We start from the raw sequence: 21,009 nt of genomic DNA, 5'->3' as shown, positions 1-21,009 counted from the left end.
TAAACCCATATCTGGGTTCTTAACCAGATACTCTCTCACTGACTTTTTTCAACCTGAACTTAAAAATAAACAGGATTAATTACTGTTCAACTGTTTGGTCTCTGTTGGGCAAATAAGTTTGTAACAAGTGCTTTTAGGTTTGTTTGCTTGTATTGGAGCAGCACTACTACGTGTGTGTATAGCGGCAGATTGCAAAATGTGGACTGCCTGCCACTACCCGTGGGGCGGGGCGATTGTTTGCTATTTGTTTCCTGTTTTGAAGAGTCCAGAGAAAAAGAGAGACTGCTCAGGTCCGTTGGTGCTGAGAGAGCAGGAGCCAGGGTTTGAAAGCCCTGAGATTTCCACCCGGCTGCTTTTGCTGGAGAGTGCTGAGGGGTTTGGGAGCTCTGATTTTGGCCAGCCTGTTTGGCTGAGGAGTGCTGTTTTACTTGTGGGGGCCTGTGAGTCTGGGTGAGTCTGGAGAGAAAGAGGGAAGCGGTCTTCCCAAACTGTTTGCTCATACACTGTTATGAGACTTTAATAAATATAATAGAATGGTCCACCACTTTCTGGTTCCACAGTTCCTTTACCATCTGCCTGAATCAAATGGGAACCTGCATGGCCATGGTGGTGGCCACTGGCCTTACAGTCTCTCAAACTGAATTCTTTAGAGCAGGGGTCCCCAAACTACGGCCCTCGGGCCACATGCGGCCCCCTGAGGCCATTTATCCGGCCCTCGTAGCACTTCTGGAAGGGGCATCTCTTTCATTGGTGGTCAGTGAGAGGAGCATAGTTCCCATTGAAATACTGGTCAGTTTGTTGATTTAAATTTACTTGTTCTTTATTTTAAATATTGTATTTGTTCCCGTTTTGTTTTTTACTTTAAAATAAGATATGTGCAGTGTGCATGGGGATTTGTTCATAGTTTTTTTTACAGTCCAGCCCTCCAACGGTCTGAGGGACAGTGAACTGGCCCCCTGTGTAAAAAGTTTGGGGACCCCTGCTTTAGAGCATATATCTGGCAAACTTTAGTACCTTCATATGTACCTGAGGGAGGTAACATAAGCAACATCGAGGACATTAAAAGCTGAGCCTAAGGAGTCAGGTATTCTTGGGTTTGTATCTTCTTTTTTTTTTTTTTTTTCCTGAAGCTGGAAACAGGGAGAGACAGTCAGACAGACTCCCGCATGTGCCCGACCGGGATCCACCCGGCACGCCCACCAGGGGCGATGCTCTGCCCACCAGGGGGCGATGCTCTGCCCCTCCGGGGGGTCGCTCTGTTGTGACCAGAGCCCCTCTAGCGCCTGAGGCAGAGGCCAAGGAGCCATCCCCAGCGCCCGGGCCATCTTTGCTCCAATGGAGCCTCGCTGCGGGAGGGGAAGAGAGAGACAGAGAGGAAGGAGGGGGGGAGGGGGGGAGAAGCAAATGGGTGCTTCTCCTGTGTGCCTGTATCTTCTTATAAGCTGTATAACCTTAAGCTGGTTACTTAACTTCTGCAAACCTCAGTTTCCTTTTCTATAAATGGAAAAGACACTAACTACATTGAAGCAGGATTTAACTGTTTGTTTTCCACTTGGCTGGGTAAATCAGTCTTCTTACTTTACAGTCATGGCTACGTGTCTGTTAAGCTGTCTGCTTTGGGCTAAGAATAAGCCCAGTTGTCTTCCTCATGTCCTAGCTTGTTCTGAAGCACCACACTCTCAGATGGGGACCAACTTACTAGAACAGGAAAATAGGGAACTCTTGGCTTGTTTGCTACAAGTCTGGGCAGCAGGCAGTGACACACCTGTAGGCTGACACTTCTAACGACAGACATTTTTGGCAGAAGAGTTTCTAATCATAAGGCCCTAGAATCTCCAATTTTTCCCATCTACTTAGGGACAGAGTGCAATCTTTGCTATGTGTATGGCCAGTATCTACGGCCACCAACACAGCCGCCTGGCCTGTGCAGGTTCGCACTGGATTCGGACAGATGGCAATGAAACAACGAAGCCAAGAACTGGTGGGCCATCATCTTTATCCTAGCTTGTACCCAGCAGGCAAGAAATACACACAGTGGGAAAACACTTCCCTTTCCATTCAGGGCTCCCAAAGCCACTGACTCATCCGAGTTTCCTAGAATCAAAGGTTTCTACCTCACCAGCCATATTCACTTCTGTTCCCTATCGCCTTCTCTCTGCACAAACTGGCTTCTTCTTCAGCACTCCGCCATCTTGGCTGCTTCTCCTCTCCTCCACGTGGCCTTTCTCTGCTCTCTCCTCTAATGCTAATCTCAGGAACCAAGAGAGCAAGCTCCGGTCTGCCCCACTTTATAGTGTAGAAATCAAAACCTTTAATCCAATATACAAACAAGGAAGTCTCTAATACAAAGTCACTTGTCTGAGGCATAATGGGATTCCTCATGAGAGTGTACCACCCCACATCATGCAATCAGAGAAGGGTGTGGGGAAAAGCTTAGTCTTAAAACTAAGCCTAGGGGCCCTGGCCGATTGGCTCAGCGGTAGAGCGTTGACCTGGCGTGTGGGGGACCCGGGTTCGATTCCCGGCCAGGGCACATAGGAGAAGCACCCATTTGCTTCTCCACCCCCACCCCTCCTTCCTCTCTGTCTCTCTCTTCCCTTCCCGCAGCCAAGGCTCCATTGGAGCAAAGATGGCCCGGGCGCTGGGGATGGCTCCTTGGCCTCTGCCCCAGGCGCTAGAGTGGCTCTGGCGGCAGAGCGATGCCCCGGAGGGGCAGAGCATTGCCCCCTGGTGGGCAGAGCATCACCCCTGGTGGGCATGCTGGGTGGATCCCAGTCGGGCACATGCCGGAGTCTGTCTGACTGTCTCTCCCCGTTTCCAGCTTCAGAAGAAAAAACAAAACAAAAAACACTAAGCCTAGGGCTATAAGGACCGGGCCTGCTTACAGCCTGTCCCCCACACCCAATGCAAACTGTAAGCGAGCAAACCTATATATCATATTTACAAACTTATTTGACCAACACCATGTAAACAAACAAAAAACAGGACAAAACCTCTAGAACCAAGTTGGGAAAGCTTAAATTACAAAATCGGATGCAGAACATAATCCAACTAATTCATTTTGACAAAGAACACTATGATTGTACTCTTTATTCAACTTCAGGGAATGAGATGATAACTGATGCTTATATTCCCAATTTTATATTAATAATCACTTTTGAATAAAACCCCCATGAAGTATTTCAAGCACCAAGATTTATGTTTAAGTATTCAGGACAGAGTAAGCTACCAAACTAGGGTCTGAAATAACTTTAGGTGAAGAATCACAACAATGTATAATCCTTACCTTGAAATCTGAGTTCCAATTAAAATTCATTCTGATATCAATCATACCTCAATAAAGGTTTTTTATAAAAAACTAAAATTCATCCTGACATCCCATATAATTTACCAAACAGCAGTGAGAAATTAAGAGTTGTAGATTAAATGTTCAGGAGGATCAAAGAAAAACTGGAAGAAATTGATTAGAGCAATAAAGGTGCCTTTTGTTATGTTAATAGAAGCCCACAGGCAACCTAACTATGGAAACTATTTGCCAGAAGAACCCACCAGGTGATTGGAGGGTTGAAACTTTCCTGCAGGGATGGGCTTAGTCATAAATGGTCAATGACTTAGTCAATCACATCCCTGCAATGGATGAAGTCTCCTTAAACACCCCAAAGGATGGGTTCAAAAAGCTTCCACAGGTGAACACAGGGAAATTCAGTTAAAGAGGGCACAAAACTCTACTCCCTGTCCTACACTACCTTGCCTAATGTACCACTTCATCTGGCTGTTCATCTGTATCCTTTAATTGAACTGAAGAGGAGGTCATGGGAACCTCCGATTTATAGCCAGTTTGTCAGAAGCACAGGTAATAACCTGAACTTGAAATTAGCTTCTCAAGAGTTAGGGACTGGGGAGTGATCCTGTGGGACTGAGCCTATAGCCTGTGAGATCTGTGCTATCTCCAGGCAAACAGTGTCAGACTGCATGATAGTAGTGGTGGTGGTGTTGGTGCTGGTGGAAAACATACTGGAGGCCTTCTTCTATCAGGCCACATAAAGACTGAGATTTCTGACAATTTTCTTTCTTCTAAAAATTTTTTTTAAATTTTTGTTGATTTTAGAAAGAGAAAGACACACACAGGAAGGAAGAAAGATGAGAAGTATCAACTCATAGTTGCTTCACTTCAGTGTTCATTGATGGCTTCTCATACATGCCTTCATAGGGGGGTGGGGTTCAAGCTGAGCCAGTGACCCCTTGCTCAAGCCAGCAACCCTGCACTCAAGCTGGTAAACCTGTGCTCAAGCCAGCAACTCAGGATTTCGAATCAGGGATCTCAGTATTCCAGGTCGATGCTTTATTCACTGTGCCACCACTGGTCAGGCTCTAACAATTTTCTACCAAAGCTAGGGAAAGTCCATTTTCAAAGGCAAAAGAAAACCTAAGCAAGCATACATCAGTTCACCCTATTAGAGATTTTAATTTTTGAAATATTACTGACCTGTGAATCCCCCAAATCTGAAACCATATAGGAGGTATAAAATAGAGCAGTTCGCCTGACCAGGTGGTGGCACAGTGGATAAAGTGTCAGACTGGGATGCAGAGGACCCAGGTTTGAGACTCCGAGGTCTCCAGCTTGAGCGCGGGCTCATCTGGTTTGAGCAAAAAGCCCACCAGCTTGAACCCAAGGTTGCTGGCTCCAGCAAGGGGCTACTCGGTCTGCTGAAGGCCCGCCCATGGTCAAGGCACATATGAGAAAGCAATCGATGAACAACTAAGGTGTTGCAACGTGCAATGAAAAACTAATGATTAATGCTTCTCATCTCTCTCCGTTCCTGTCTGTCTGTCCCTGTCTATCCCTCTCTCTGACTCACTCTCTGTCTCTGTAAAAAAAAAAAAAAAAAAAGTAGAGCAGTTGCCCACAAAACCAACTGTGGCTGCCTTGGGGAGAGGTGGTTCTCACTAACGTGAGGTTTATTCACTTACAGCCAAATCTGGCTTTCCAGATCCAAAGTCCTGCTTCTATGTGTACATATAACATGCCCAACTGTTCTTAGCTCAGGTGACATCTCTGAACTCACGGAACACCTAACAGATACAACTGTATGGTCTGTTAGGCTCCCACCATGTAGGATACTCCGTTGGCACTCTGCTAGCTCTGGTCATGACTTCCTTGAGCCTAAATGAACACCTAAGTCTGTCTCCTCCCTGACAGTCTCAGCCTGTTGTAATTTATATGTGACAGATTATGGAGCTAAAGCATACAACCACAAATTGTGGTTTTCTACTCCAAAGCTTATCAAATAGTTATTTTAGACTTTCAAATTCAAATTCAGCTCAGGATACTAAAAAAAAAAAAAGAAAAGAAAAAAAAAAGATTCATTCATTGAAAAGTATTTTCTGAGCATCTACTATGGGTCAGGCATTGTTCCAGGGGCTGTAGACACACATGATGAAGGTGTTGGGAGAGGGGCTACAATTTTAAATGAGGTGGAAGAGCTAGAAAAATGACATCTGTATTCACAGCTCTTAGGGCCAACCTGATTGCAAACTATGATGGCAGGAATCAAATGAGATTCATCTTTGCATGCCCAGTTCCTGGGACACAGGCAAGACTACAAAACAGCTGCTGAAAAAAGCAATACATATGCAGGGAAAAAAGTAGGTTTACGGTTGTGAGTGCTTGAAACAGTTTATTCTTGTATTTTTATTCATTACTGTATTATTTTCCATATGAACTGTAAACCTACCTTTGTCCTGCCCTGCCTTCTATATTTTTCCAAAGCAATGCTACTTGTAATAAATAGCATTAATTGATCAGACAGCTGGTCAGGAAATGAATCTATTATTTGGCATTACAAAACAGCAAATCTTAAGAGCCAAATCCTTTGCAATTCACCTCATGGTATCCAAAATAATAACCCTACAAACTTTGTCCCATGGAATTCTGTGGGGACCTGGTCTCAAGGATAATCAGTATCATTATTTCATATTGCTGCTGCTGCTGCAAAACAAAAAAGTCCTCTTTTCAACTTCAAGTGGGAGATAAGCTTTCTTTTATATTAGAGTAATAGGAGCAAAGGTAACAAATGGATAAAGGTGGCAGGGATGGCTGTATCAAAGGCTCTTGGGGATCAAGAGAAGACTTAAATGAAATAGTCTAAAGAATAACACCTTTACTGAGGTTCTGCGATGCTTACCACCTCAGCTCTTCCTCCCAGGGAAGCCACGGGAGAGGCCTGCTTCTTTGCCTCACTCAAGATTTTTTTTTTCCTCTCAAAGCTTGTTACTGTGGTGGCTGATTATGTAAATTGCATCTGGTGAGTGTACAAACTAATTTCATCAGAAATCAGTCCTTTTCTGCAGTCTGTCCTTCCTGTTGTGGCAGTTACATCAACACTGACATTCAATCATTCATGCATTCATTCATTCACTGAACAAATAGTAATAAAACCTGCTCTGCACCTGGCAGTTTTAAGTGCTAAGGATATATAGGCAAACAAGGACAAACCTCTTGCCATTAGAGAGCCTATATTTACATGGAGCCAGACAACAGACATAGAATGCATACCATAAAGGAGTAAAGCAAGATCAGATCAGGGATAGAAAAGGGGGGAGGTTTGTATGGAGATGCACATGCTATTTTAGAGAAGGCAATTCTGTGGGTAGCCTCCAAGATGGTCCTAAGGATCCCTTCCTCCTGGTATTCACACCTCTGTAAAATCTACCCGCCGTGTGGGCTGGACCTGATTCATTTCTAAAAAACAGAAAATGGCAAAAGTAATGGGATGTCCTTCTGAGACTAGGACATAAAGAGACTGTGGCTTCAATCTTTAGCTCTCTTTCCTGGATCACCTGATGTGGGGGAAGCCAGATGTCACGGCATGAGGCAGTTCCACGTGAATGAGCTTGGAAGTGAAATGTTCCCCACTCAAGTCTTGCAGCCCAGATGACACCTTGACTACAGCCTTGTGAGATGCTGAGTCACAATCATCCAGTGAAGCTCCAACCAGATTCCTGCTGCACAGAAACTGAAATGCTTTTTCAACCAACACAGTGGTCAAAGGATAGTGTCTGAGTAAATGACCTTGGAAAGAGACAGGCCATGTGAAGATGTAGGTAAAAGGGCACAGCTCTAAAACAGAAAACAGTTGGAACAAGCTGGTCTTGAAGACTACCATGGATAATGAAGCATAACAACTACTATGGAGGCTTCTATTCCAACCACCACTAACTGGCTTAAACAATAATCAATATAACATTTATAGTGATAGATAATATTGGCACATTTAAATGAACAGTACTAGGCATTGTGTTAAGTGCTTTATTTTACTTAGTATTCACAATAACCCTTTAAAGTAGGTATTAATATTTGCCCAATTTTACAGATAAGGAAACTGAGGCTCATAAAAGTTAAGTCACTCTCTCACATTCAAAAGTTAGAAGTGTCAGAGATGGGCCCTCTGACTCTTAAAGAGTCCTTACTGTTCACCTCTACACAGTACTGTCTTGAAAAGAGGCCATTAGAAAGAAGGCCTCTTTCACCTTTGAAAAAGAAAACAGTCAAAAACATAAACAAAACCCAAACTGTTTAAGCCAATTGGTTCAGTCTCTGGTCTGATTAGATGTTCCTGGCAGTTTTTCTCTTGGAGGCCTTTTATAGTACTGGATTTAGGCAGTATGTACAGTGTTTCTGAGTTTTGACCCAGGTCAACATGGTATACTTAGAAAAGCAAAGAGGCAGCTTTTCTTTTTGACATATATTAAGTGCCTTGCATAACAAATATGAAATTTATTGAGGATTAGCATGATTAGATAACAGCAATATATTAGAAAACAGCAATATATTTCACTTTAAGCAATTTTATGTTTAGCTGACCTAGCTTGAACCTTGGCTTCCTATCAAATTCAGATATTTTGGCATCAAACCAAGTATTCATCTGCCATAGAACTTCCTTTTCCTTCTTGCTTAACCTTTGTCTTGAAGCTTGGGAATAATTATAAATGTTCCAACAGAACCTTAATTTCTTTTTGAGAAGGGAAGAAACACCATCCATTTATCTTTGATTTTTATCTATAGCTTATTAACAGGAATGTTATTTTAAACTATATTTCTTAAAAGCAATGGCCTTGACATACTGATAACATTTCTTACTGGAGACAACAAATAACAGAGGTTAGTTACTAAGGTTTTTTTGTTTTCAAGTTTTCACCTATAAGAAATGAACAAAAACAACTTGTTCGGCACAATTAATGATACAACAATAGCTAATACTGATTAAGAGCACACTATATGTAACAGATAATATCCTAAGCACTTTCAATATATTATCTAAAGTAATAGTTATAGCACCCCTATAGGGTATTATTATTATTATTCCAATATTATTGATGAAGAAACTGAGGAACAAGGAGGTCAAACAGCTTGCCCAAGGACATATAGCTAACAGGTCTAGAGCCACGACCCAAGCAGGATGCTTTTGTTTTATTGTTTGTTTTGTGAGAGAGATAGAACAGAGAGAGGGACAGAAAGGGACGGACAGACAGACAGACAGGAAGGGAGAGAGATGAGAAGCATCGGTTCTTCCCTGCGGCACCTTACTTGTTCATTGATTGCTTTCTCATCTGTGCCTTCAGGGCGGGGGGGGCACAGCAGAGCCAGTGACTCCTTGCTCCAACCAGCGACCTTGTGCTCAAGCTGGTGAGCTGTGCTCAAATCAGGTGAGCCCTCACTCAATCTTTACTCCTCGGGGTTTCGAACCTGGGTCCTCTGCTTCCCAGTCCAACACTCTATCCAGTGCACCACCACCTGATCAGGCCCAAGCAGGAAGTTTTTAATAGTGCATCCCCTTAGCTCCTACACTATACTGCCTCAGTTATTTAGCCTGAAAAGGATCCCAAACACATCAACTTTGCTTCTAAGATAGAACTTTCTCAAAAATACCTAAATAAAGCAGCCCCATTAAGATCAAGTCAACTCCTGGAATACATACACATATAAGCCAATTCAAAACTCCTACAATGGGCCCTGGCTGGTTGGCTCAGTGGTAGAGCGTAGGCCTGGTGTGCAGGAGTCCCGGGTTCGATTCCCGGCCAAGGCACACAGGAGAAGCGCCCATCTGCTTCTCCACCCCTCCCCCTCTCCTTCCTCTGTCTCTCTCTTCCCCTCCCGCAGTGAGGCTCCATTGGAGCAAAGATGGCCCGGGCGCTGGGGATGGCTCCTTGGCTTCTGCCCCAGGCGCTAGAGTGGCTCTGGTCGTGACAGAGCGACGCCCTGGAGGGGCAGAGTGTCGCCCCCTGGTGGGCAGAGCGTCGCCCCCTGGTGGGCGTGCCAGGTGGATCCCGGTCTGGCGCATGCGGGAGTCTGTCTGACTGCCTCCCCGTTTCCAGCTTCAGAAAAATACAAAAAAATAAATTAAAAATTAAAAAGGTAACTTCAGAAAGGCCTTCCTTAACTACTCAGTCTCTCAGTACCTTCTCACCCCATCATTCTTTTACTTCCCAATTATATCGCTACCTTGAGTTACATTACATACTCATACATTTCTCTTCTACCTCTGCCATTAGAAAATAAACTACTTGTTCCTTGCTGTATCCCTAAATGTGCCTGCATACAGTATGTGCTCAAATAACGTTAATGGAAAAAATGAATGAATAAAATGTTCTCTTTGAGGAGAGCAACAGTAAGAGCCAGTCAGCTTACAGCCCTGACGGACTCCACATCTCCAATTTCCACCTTTGTAGCTCTGGATTCAAGTCCTTGTTTAACATACGTGATGGAGGAGGTAAGGTGGTCGCACCCAGTGGTTCCCATTAGCAAGGACAGGTTGGGGAGGAGATGATAAATCCCCCATTCTGGTTTTGGTCATGAGAAGGTGGTGGAAAAACAAAGCAGTCAAAGACATGGTATGGAGCAATTTTCAACCCTTCAGTAACCTTTCCTCCTATACAGAATCCATCTTCACATTATTTTAATTCTTTTTTTTCCCCTCCATTCCTACAACTCTTGCCTCCTTACGATATTTATACCTGGACAATTACAAATGCCCAACTCACTGCCATCTCCCAATATTTCCTTCCATTCATCCATTCTGCACAAGCACAGGGTGAAAAAAACAAAACCTTCATGTTATGCTCTAGTCTAGCTCAAGAATCTTTTTAATGCTCCTTTACACTAGGAAAGAGTAAACCATTTACCCTAGAACACTATTTAACAAGTCTGCAAACTTCAATATACTATGAGACTATGCCTGTCTTGTTTGCTATCTCCGGTGCCTACCACAGTGGCTGGCAGAAGGGTGCTTGTGAAACAATCACTGCTTCAATAGTATCTCTCACTGATTCCCTTCTGTGTTCAGTACAGAATACTCTACACTGAAAATTAGGGTACTTAATCGCAATTTGTTTTCTTTTTCATGTGTACCACAGTCTTCTCTCTCTCAAACCAGATGAGGATTTTTAGGACAGACTGATATTATATTCTCCCATCGCCACCATTTCTCAGGTCTGTGCTACTATTATGTACATATTTGTTGTACAGACATCCAATAATGTAGGTTTGGAAGAAATTTCAATATGGGGAAAAATAATACAGACCATACATTAATGGTAGTAGAACAGTTTATAAAGTTTCAAATAGCAAAAGAAAAACCAAGATTAAAATCTTGAGCTCAAGCCCTGGCCAGATAGCTCAATTGATTAGAATGTTGTCCTGGAGTGCAGAGGTTGCCGGTTTGATTCCAGTCAGGGCACGTACAGGAACAGATCAATATTCCTGCCTCACTCTTTCTCTTTAATCAATAAATATAAACTAAAAAAAAACAAAACAAAAAAAAACGAGCTCAAAATGGCTAAATTTGAGATCTTCGTAAGTATTTGAAAGCAGACGAGTGGATTTGGATAAACTTCTTAAAAGCTCAGATAGAGGAATATTACAAAGATTTGTCTTTGACTCTAAAATTATGCTAACCAAAAATGATGACTTTTGTGTAATGATCTGGAGACTAGCCACTATGGGACTACATCAGACTAAGAAGTTTTTGCTCAGCAAGAGAAACTGACAACAAAATAAACAGACAGCCAACTATATGGGAAATGATTATTTTCAGACAGCTCAGATAAGGGCCTAATATCCAAAATATACAAAGAACTCATAAAACTCAACAACAAACAAACAACCCAAGAAGAAAATGGGAAGTGGACATGAACAGACACTTCTCCCAGGAAGAAATACAAATGGCCAACAGATATATGAAAAGATGCTCATCTTCATTAGTTATTAGAGAAATGCAAATCAAAACTATGATGAGATACCACCTCACACCTATTAGATTAGCTATTATCAACAAGACAGGTAATAAATAGCAAATGTTGAAGAGGCTGTGGAGAAAAAGGAACCCTCATTCACTGTTGGTGGGAATGTAAAGTAGTACAACCATTATGGAAGAAAGTATGGTGGTTCCTCAAAAAACTGAAAATAAAATTACCTTATGACCCAGCAATCCCTCTACTGGGTATATACCCCAAAAACTCAGAAACATTGATATGTAAAGACACATGTAGCCCCATGTTCATTGCAGCATTGTTCACAGTGGCCAAGACATGGAAACAACCAAAAAGCCCTTCAATAGATGACTGGATAAAGATGTGGCACATATACACTATGGAATACTACTCAGCCATAAGAAACGATGGTTTCATCGGATCATTTACAACAAAATGGTGGGATCTTGATAACATTATACGAGTGAAATAAGTAAATCAGAAAAAAATCAAGAACTGCATGATTCCATACATAGGTGGGACATAAAAACAAAACTAAGAGACATGGACAAGAGTGTGGTGGTTAGGGGGGGAGGAGAGGGGAAGGGGGAGGGGAGGGACACAAAGAAAACTAGATAGAAGGTGACGGAGGACAATCTGACTTTGGGTGATGGGTATGCAACATAATTGAATGACAAGATAACCTGGATATGTTTTCTTTGAACATATGTACCCTGATTTATTGATGTCACCCTATTGAAATTAATAAAAATTTATATATAAAAAAAAAGAAAATCAGAAGGAAGTGGAAAGGTGGGCCATAAAACTTGATAAACTTTCATATTTCCTGATATGCAAGACATAGTTTGGGTTGAAGTGTACTATATGTACTTGTTATATAGATACCTTTTTATCGCTAGATTTTTTTTTTCCTGTATTTTTCTGAAGCCGGAAACGGGGAGAGACAGTCAGACAGACTCCTGCATGCGCCCAACCGGGATCCACCCGGCACGCCCACCAGGGGGCAACGCTCTGCCCACCAGGGGGCGATGCTCTGCCCCTCCGGGGCGTCGCTCTGTTGCGACCAGAGCCACTCTAGCGTCTGGGACAGAGGCTGGGGAGCCATTCCCAGCGCCTGGGCCATCTTTGCTCCAGTGGAGCCTCGGCTGCGGGAGGGGAAAAGAGAGGCAGAGAGGAAGGAGAGGGGGAGGGGTGGAAAAGCAGATGCCCTGGCTGGAAATCGAACCCGGGACTTCTGCACACCAGGCCGATGCTCTACCACTGAGCCAACCGGCCAGGGCCGTATCGCTAGAGATTTTGTAGGCACCTGTGTTATACCAACTAACTAGAGCATTTAGATGTTACAACTATATGCAATTTATAGATTATAAAGTGCTTTGAAAATGGAAAGTGTTAGGTAAGCAAATTATTATGTATTAAAAGCCTTTGATATATAATCATTTTATTTAATAACTGGTTTCTTAAAAGGCATAGTACTCTATAGCTAAGCAGAATTTCAGATCTTAAACCATTAATATTCATTTAGAGTGAAATGCTATTAAGAGAGCAAATCAGAGATACTGATCAAGTTATTTTCAATTTATACAAATATTATTCATATCTCCCTCATCCTTTCTTGGTCTAACTCAGCCTTCCCTCAGGCTCTTGCCAACTTTATGCCAAGATTCCTCCCACATATAGTTGATTCCTGATTATCTCACCTGCCCTACTGTTTTTTCTTTTCACTCATCTGCCTTCAAGTGTTCTGTATGAACCTGTGAGTTTATGACAATCCTAAACAGATTCAACACAGCATGCAACATGATCAGTGACTGTATCTCCTTTTAGGAGCAATAAAGCCATGAGATGCAACAAGTGGTCACCACATATACTGTTATTAATCACTTCAGTTTTCTGTCATCATTCCATACCTCTTTGTGTACTAATTAAACTTTGCTTTCATCTGCTGACAGATCTTGGTTCAGAGGTATTAAAAGTCCATGCAAATAATCTTATTTATCATCCCCATAGGACTACTCACAAGCAAAATTTTAGAAAAGGCAACTAAGTATTTGATCCTTTCCCATTTATCCCTGTAGGACTTCCTTACAGCTTCAAGGGCTAATTTCCTTACATCGATTTTGGTTTTCCAGAATTTCTGTCACCATAGGAAAATACTCTATCCATGTCTCATGACTTTGATCTTTCCTCATCCCTGCTGCCACTTATATTCAGCTAATGTCCTGCAGTATATTTTCTTCACTGGAAGACCCAAACGAAGTCATTCTTCTGCACAGTGTTAATGTCTAGCCTTCTGAGGCATTATACTAATGCTGCCCACTGCCCAACAACCTCCCTGTTAAATCCAATCAGCACTTTTCCATCCCCATGTTCGACTCATTCAACATCATTCTCCCCAAGAGCCTTTGCTTCCAAAACTCTTTCTATAGACCTTCCTACTAACTCACTGGTTGCTCTTTTTTAACCCAAACTTTAAACACTAAGCATACCCAGGGCTCAGTCAAGCTTTATGGACATACCACCTCAATGGCAAGAACTCATTAAGTTAATCCCTAGTTTCATTAGATCTCTTAATGACTTCCAACTCACCTACCTACTATCTACTATGTTCAGAATGAAACTTCTAAATTTAGTCACCTTCTACAATTCCCAATCTATTTCCCCTCTTAAGCTTCCCATTTCAGTAATTTGGCCCAAAACCTAGAGAGAAGTCATTTTGTTTCCTGACTTTCCACGTCCAATTCCTGAGGCCTACCAATTCTGTAAAATTTGGTTCAAAAGTATGTCAAATCCACCATTTTTTCTCCATCACTACTTTACTGTCAATCTAGACCACACCAACCATTAGCTTCTGCTTCTACTCTGACCTCTCTACACAAAATTTCCCCACACTATAATCAAAGTATTCAGATGTCAGTTCCATTGTACTTAAAACCCAACTCCTTGCCACCCTAGCTCTTCTTCCCATTGAATCCCTCCAGGTGTCCCCAAACTATGGCCTGTGGGCCACATGTGGCCCCCTGAGGCCATTTATCTGGTCCCTCCACTGCACTTCCGGAAGGGGCACCTCTTTCATTGGTCAGTGAGAGGAGCACTGTGTGTGGCAGCCCTCCAACGGTCTGAGGGACAGTGAACTGGCCCCGTGTAAAAAGTTTGGGGACCCCTGGGATAGGCCCTTCTCCCCCTTGCTTACCATGCTACAGATATATCAATCTTCTTTCAGTGCACTTAATTCCCCAAACCACCAGTTTTCTGCTTCAGACCTTTGCACATTTTATTCCTTAAGAATGCTTTCTGTCCTTTTTGCAGATGCTTTCTTCTCTTCTGTAGCCTCTGAAAGATCTTCCCTGACTTCCATACCTGAAGTAGATTCTCCTCTTATGTTTTAATATAAATACACATATATATACACATATATATATATACATGCATATATATATTCTCTCACAAATACTTAAAAAGTTTTTTACTCCTTTTATAATGTATGTTCCATGAGAACAAGACCTGTGTTTCATCCACTAGCGTATCTATCCCAGGGCCTGGAATATGCCAGGTGTTCAATAAATACACGATTATATTTATCTAAAGAAGTTGACTGCATGTTGGAAATGCAGGCTCCATAGCAGGCCAGAAGAAGAGCTCTGATATTAATAAAAGGCTATACAACACAACTAGCTACACGGATTCATCCAATATTTACTGATGGTCCACTGCCTATCAGGCATTGTACTGCTACTTAGTATAATGGTAGTTAAGCACCAACAATCACACAATAAATCCAAAACCACTAAAGAGTATAATGGAAAGCACAGGCAAGTACTCAAACTGGGATGGGGAGTCTAAAATAGAAGTTCTCATCTACACTCCAGCATGGCATGAGTCCTCCAAGAAGAGGAAATAACATAAACAAAGACCTCAAAACATAGAGCACTGGGGTGTGAGGTACTTAGATTCAAAGGTTGACAGATATTTAGGGTATATTAGGAGTCAAGTTGGAGTAGGATGGCTAGGAGAGACAAGGTTGAAAAGGTAAATGGGGCAGCTTAGATGTGATTCACTAACATCTTAAGTTTTCAAAAAAGAAAAAATCATTTTCTCACATGGAGTTTTCTTTTACCCTGTCCTTACTATCTTTTTAATACTGCTTCTTTTATGTAACCCAGGGCTGTACTTAGATACCTACTTAAGGACTGAAAAGGTTATCTGGTCATCCTAGTCATCTCTTTTTCTAATATAATTAAAACTCTCTTGGCCTACCTTAGGTCATTTCTGACTAAATATTTTATTAGTGTCCTGAAATTAAAGCAGTAAATTGGTGTCTAGCCTATAAATACTACAAAGATATAGCCTGATAATACCTAACATTTTCATGTGAAACCGGAATTCTCACAATTCTTTCAAAAATTCCCACCCTTGCCCAATCTACCAATCAAAGAAAAAGATGAATTTTCTCATGAATTACAAAAAACCATGTAGCAAGAAGCCAAGTCCTCTCCCACCACTCCCACTTTTCTTTTTTTCTTTCTTAAAAACACCAACCAATCTGGGGTCATGCTCTATTGCATATCTCCCTCTCCTCAACCACAGTCATAATGTATTATTTCTTTCAACTCCCTTGACAAAAGTCCTTGTCCAGGCCTCTGCTTTTCTCATAACTTCCTCATGTTCAATGTTGGCTCAATTAAAAAAAAGAAAAACTCCTAAAATCTCTTGAACAGTCAACCTTGAGAACCAAGGAACAGAAACCATTCAAATTAGTTTAAAGAGGGAATTTATTAGAAGAATACAAAGGTTCTTGTAGGGATTCCAACAGTTGTGATGGGTTAATAGCTTTCTGAAGGACGGATCGCGTTGTAATTACAAACTTCTACTGGGTTTTGCAAGGTCACGAAGAGAATATCCTAGAAGATGTTCCTCCCTGTAGAGTGCACAAGAAACTAGAATGTGGATTCACTTCTTGCTTTTTGGTCCTTATATTCCTTTATGCTGGCCTCAAACTTGTCAAGCACATGTTGGCAGACATTCATGAGCTCACTCAGGCCTCTCTGAAATGGCTCAACAGCTGGAAGAGCACCTCGAGTCTGAATACGTAAATTAATTTTACTCTCTGAAGGATGCGTTGTAGTGTAACCACAAAATTCCACTTCCGGGTTCTTCATGATCATGTAACGAAGAGAATTTCCTAGGGTATGGTCCTCCTCATGCAAAACAAATGTCACACAGTGTCTATCAGTTCCAGCTGCCTGGACCATTTCCAGGGCTGTCTTCCTCTCGCCTTCAGCCATTGAGGTCTTCAATCCAGACAATTTTCTACACACATTTTTTATAAAAATGAGATTATACCGAATATGGTTTTGTATTTACTTCTTTTTCATTTACTATAACACATTAATATTATTAACACACTCCAACTACATAGAACTATTAGCATTAGCTCATTTTCCTACCTCCACATATTCTATAGAATAGGGCACCTGAAACCTATAATTCTGTTAACCAGTGTCACCCCAATAAATTCAATTAAAAAATAAAAATAAATAAATACCAAAATTATTTCCTCCAATTTCTCTCTACTCCATCTGACCATCTACACGGCCACAGACGAGTCTCCTTAAAACACAAACTTAAATGTTTGCTAAAATATTTTGACAGAATCACAAGAAAGGCTAGGATTAGAATAGGGGGGCCTGCTAGAGGATGAAAAGGGAGTTGGAAAGCATAAATAAACATTATTATAAGATTAGAGACTACAGATCATCAACGTGCAGGCCCAACTATGTCTTCCATTTGGAGGAGGTAAGGAAACTAGAACGTCAAGTCTGAGAAGAGTCAATCTAGCAGGAGAAAGAAAGAGAACTCAGCCCTGGGGGGGGGGGGGGGGTGCAGGGCTTAGGCCTATACACCAATACCATCCCTTGGGGACAGTGGCCTGGGGCGTGACTTTATATGTTAACGCATTTACTCTTGCTGTTCTGACTGGGGATGGGCAGTTTCGGGCTTTCTAACAACTAGCCTCTTCTCATGCTATCTAGTGTTCTGAGCGTCTCTATTCAAACACATCCTGTCTGCTCCGCCCTTTCCGAATCGGAGTCCCCTCTCCCGCCTTAGCACCAGTTTCTCTCTCGGTCCCTGCCCTCCCAGCCAGGCCGTGCCGCGGGGGCTGAGGCCTCGGCCGGCCGCGGGCCCTCCTCGGCCACCGGCTCCGGGGCAGGGCCCGGCCCGCTCTTCCCGCCCGCCTCCACGGGCGCCGGCTCCAGGGCAGGCCCGGCCCGCTCCCTCTGCCCGCCCGCTGCCTCTGCCCGCCCGCCCGCCGCCTCGGCCGTTACCTCTCCAGTTCCTGGTCTTCTTCCATCGCGGGGGTCGCTTCCGGGATCCTCAGGCGGTGCAGGTGAACAGGAGGCTCTGCCCCATGTTGCGAAACGTGCGAGCCGAGCGGGAAGGAAGGAAGGAAGCGCTAACAGCACCAACCGTAGGAGCGGAGGACGGAAAAAGGGAGGCGGGGCCTCAGCGGCGCTACCAGGCCCATCCACTGGGCGGGGCTTCGAGTCTCCGCCCAGGAGACCCGCCCCCGGCGCGAGGAGGGCGGGGCTAGGCCGGAGCGGCGCACCTGGTTCAAGTCAGCTAGCAGAGCTAGCGCGTACTCGTCGGGTCAGCCTCGTCCACCGCCACCCCCCCCCCCAGGCCGAGTAGGACCTGTGGACGTCTAAGCTCAGCCCTTTAACACTTTACCCTAGGTGTAGGCGAAAGGGGCGGGGCCTACCTGCCTCCACCAATTCACCTTATTTCTTAGGGCCCAAATCCGGCTTTCTTTTGACTTGCTACTAGAACTTTGGGGGACTCTGTTACTCCCACGTAGAACACCCAGCCTTTGCGGGGGAGGGTTATGGAACAACAGGCTTAAACTATAGTTGATAAATACACCTTGATGAATTTCACAATAGAACGGAGTAGGTTTAAGACGATATTTGTCTATTGAGGATCTTTGCACATCTCAGCTGGGTCCAAGGACAAGCGTTTGACTTGATCCTTTGGGGGAAGAGTGAGAGTTTAAAGGAAACTTTTCTCTCCCATCCTTTCTCTCCTACGATCTTTTCTACCCCTGAAGTACGTCTTCCGTCGCTTTGGACTTCCTTTTCCTTTTACCGTTTTGGCTTCTTGAATCCCTTCACCTGCAGAACCTCCCTCTCACCTTTGTTCTCAGGTTCCTCTGCCCAAGCCTCGGCAACCTTTCTACCCAGACCTGCTCTCTGTCCCCTGCTAACTGCGTACCTCATCTCTCTCCGTCCTTTCAGGTATTCCTCGCTAATATCTTCCCTTCCTCGTTCTCCTGCTCCCTTCGCCCTATTCCTCCCAGCCAACCCCTGTCGCTATCACCCTGCCCTGCTTGTCCTTTCGCCAAGCACACCTCTATTTCTGCTTTCCTGTGCTACCTTTTCTCCCCCGATTCCCCTAGTCGATGCCTCCCCGCGCCGTTCCATGCTCCTCGCGGCCATCGGCGGGGAGAGCAGACACACTTCTCCAGCTTGTCTTCCCCGAGGTAATCCGAAGAACCCTGCAGAGAGCAGGTGGGGGAGGGCAGGCGGCGCGGGGCGGAGTAGAATCACTCTAACCCGGGAGTGACGGTCCCGGCCTGACCCGCCCCCTCAGCCCTCGGATAGGTGGCCCTGCAGTTTGTCCCGCCCTCTCCCCTCCCTATTCTGCCGCCGGTTGGTCCAGGTGCGTGTCGGGTTGGGCGTCTCGGCTCTGGCGCTTGCCCCGGGAAGGCAGCAGGGGCGGTTGCGAATTGAAGTCTTAGCCAGAGTTTGCTTCTTGCCAAGAAATCGGCGGCGGTGGCGGCGGCGGCGGTTCCCGGCCAGGCGAAGGCCGCTTCGCTCCCTGCTTCTTGAACGAGTCAAGGAGAGAGGAGCTGGCGCTGGGCTGCGGTGCCGCGAACCGGCGCGCCCCCTGGGCCGCCGTGCCTTCCCAGTGAGTAACTTTGGCCCGTCTGGCTCCGCGCCCTCCCGCCGCGTCCCGACAAGCCGCCTCCGGTGCGGGCGTCGCTGGGGTGTGGGGCAGCGCGGCGCCCTGGAGGCGGCCGGAGCGGCGCCGCAGGGCTCCTCCGCCGCTCTCCTCCTCTCCGGTCCGGGCTGCGGGGGAACTTGAACCCGGTATGGGGCTGCCGCGCTTGTCCGGGAGGAAGGGACCGACTGCCCTGCGCCCAGTGCTCGCCGCCCGGCAAGCGTCCGGGAGAGGCGGGCGGCCCCCGGCTGCTATCATTAGGCGGTTCTGCCCTCGGTGTTGCTGATCTTCGCGTCGTTTGCTTTTTTAGGGAGGGGAGAGGAGGGGAAGACTCATTCCCTGCGTGCATGTTGTGAGTGTGGCGCTAGCTGTGTTTTATCGGGTCTTGTTCTCCTGGAAAAGAATGGAGAGAGACCATACTCTCCATCCCAGCCTGTTGCCTATAAATCTCACCTTACCCTTGAGGCTGGAAAAGGTGGGAGAGACTTGACATCTTCGACGTCGTGGGGTGGGGGTGTGTGTGTGTGTGTCTAGATTTCAAAATATGGAGCTTGATTTGGAAGCGGTTACACACAAAGCACTATTCTGGAAATACAACTCTTGCTTTGCAAAGCTTTATGCCTTTGGCAAAAGACTTTTGACTTATATGTAGTGTTTCTTCGGATATTTCAATTTACGTCTAAGGCTACGAATCAAGACATCCCTATTTGCCAGGGGCTACTGTGCACTCATGCAAGGGCTGGGCTTGACTGTATAGATGTTTTGCTTGTTTGTTTGTTTTTTAAATCACAGAACCCAGAAACCAAGCTGAGTGAAAAGCATGGGTGAACTACACTGTTCAGGAGCTGTCTGTACTTTGAGAATTTCCCATTCTTGCAGCAGTAGTACTTATTTGTAAATTGGTCTTTGTCTAGGACAGATTTTGGTTTTCTTTTTCCCTTGCGTGTACTGTGACGCAGCACTGATGAAGTTGGACTTAAAGTTTTATTCACTTTGGTAGATTTGATTCCCATCTTCATATCCCTTTCAAAATGGACTTTGATCTAGTATCTTTTTTGGCCTGTCAAAAGCTTTGTAAGCAATGAATGACAAAGTTTTACCTTTTTAGTTTGTCCAAGTCACACATGTGAGTTTTCCCATAGGGGTAAAATGTAGGCCAAATCAGAGCTAAAGTAGACTAACACTACTTTTAATTTGGCTCACTTGTGTGTTAACATCTTTAATTCTATATCTTGTTCCTCTCCTTTCCTCATCAAGTTAGAGATATTTTCATTATTCATTCAGCAAATGGTAGAGTGCCTACTGCTTGCCAGACATTGGTGGCAGGAGTTGTAAATAGTTACAGCAGTGGTTCTCAAACTTTGAAGTCAGGGCTCATTTAAAATCCTACAAATAATAGTAGGCACACTATATACAAATTTCTGAGAAATAGTTATAATAATTAAGTCACATATTAAAGAAAAAAATATAAAGTCCAAGCGTGCTTTTATGGTAAACAAAATAAATATGGCAAAATTAAATTTATTCTGACATTTAAAAACATTTTTATGTTACATTTTTTGTTATGCTTTATAGAATTCGTAAAAAAGAGGGGTTAAAAAATAAAGACAAAAGTTATCTTTTTATATATATAGATACATTCTTAGTAAGATTTAGTCAATTCGGCAGGACCCAGCACAAATGTGTTTTTTCATTCTTGTGTTTATGAGAAACATGAGCCTGATGTGTCCTAGCAATTTCTTC

General features: G+C 44.0%; 3 protein-coding genes across 3 annotated transcripts in view; 1 reads left to right on the top strand and 2 right to left on the bottom strand.

The window, feature by feature from the left end:
* LOC136395099 (protein POLR1D) overlaps positions 1–17,732 on the bottom strand; it is a 58,335-nt gene extending 40,603 nt beyond the window's left edge. Inside the window, exon 1 of the mRNA XM_066369258.1 lies at positions 17,595–17,732. Within this exon, the coding sequence (XP_066225355.1) occupies positions 17,595–17,620 (26 nt within the window). The 5' untranslated portion in view covers positions 17,621–17,732. The remainder of the gene's footprint in view (positions 1–17,594) is intronic.
* POLR1D (RNA polymerase I and III subunit D) lies at positions 16,023–17,733 on the bottom strand. The gene is made up of 2 exons (XM_066369257.1): positions 17,595–17,733; positions 16,023–16,578 (listed from the first exon to the last, which is right to left on the bottom strand). Exons 1-2 carry the CDS (start codon positions 17,618–17,620, stop codon positions 16,206–16,208), a joined length of 399 nt encoding a protein of 132 aa, XP_066225354.1. The 5' UTR covers positions 17,621–17,733; the 3' UTR covers positions 16,023–16,205.
* A 1,303-nt stretch (positions 17,734–19,036) lies between these two features.
* The window catches only part of LNX2 (ligand of numb-protein X 2), a 70,185-nt gene continuing 68,212 nt past the window's right edge, over positions 19,037–21,009 (top strand). Inside the window, exon 1 of the mRNA XM_066369251.1 lies at positions 19,037–19,233. The gene's annotated coding sequence lies outside the window, so the exon portion shown is untranslated. The remainder of the gene's footprint in view (positions 19,234–21,009) is intronic.

This window comes from Saccopteryx leptura, chromosome 2, assembly GCF_036850995.1.
Source record: "Saccopteryx leptura isolate mSacLep1 chromosome 2, mSacLep1_pri_phased_curated, whole genome shotgun sequence".
Taxonomy (NCBI): domain Eukaryota; kingdom Metazoa; phylum Chordata; class Mammalia; order Chiroptera; family Emballonuridae; genus Saccopteryx; species Saccopteryx leptura.
Note: the sequence above shows the minus strand (reverse complement) of the source record. Positions and strands in the feature narration are given on the sequence as shown.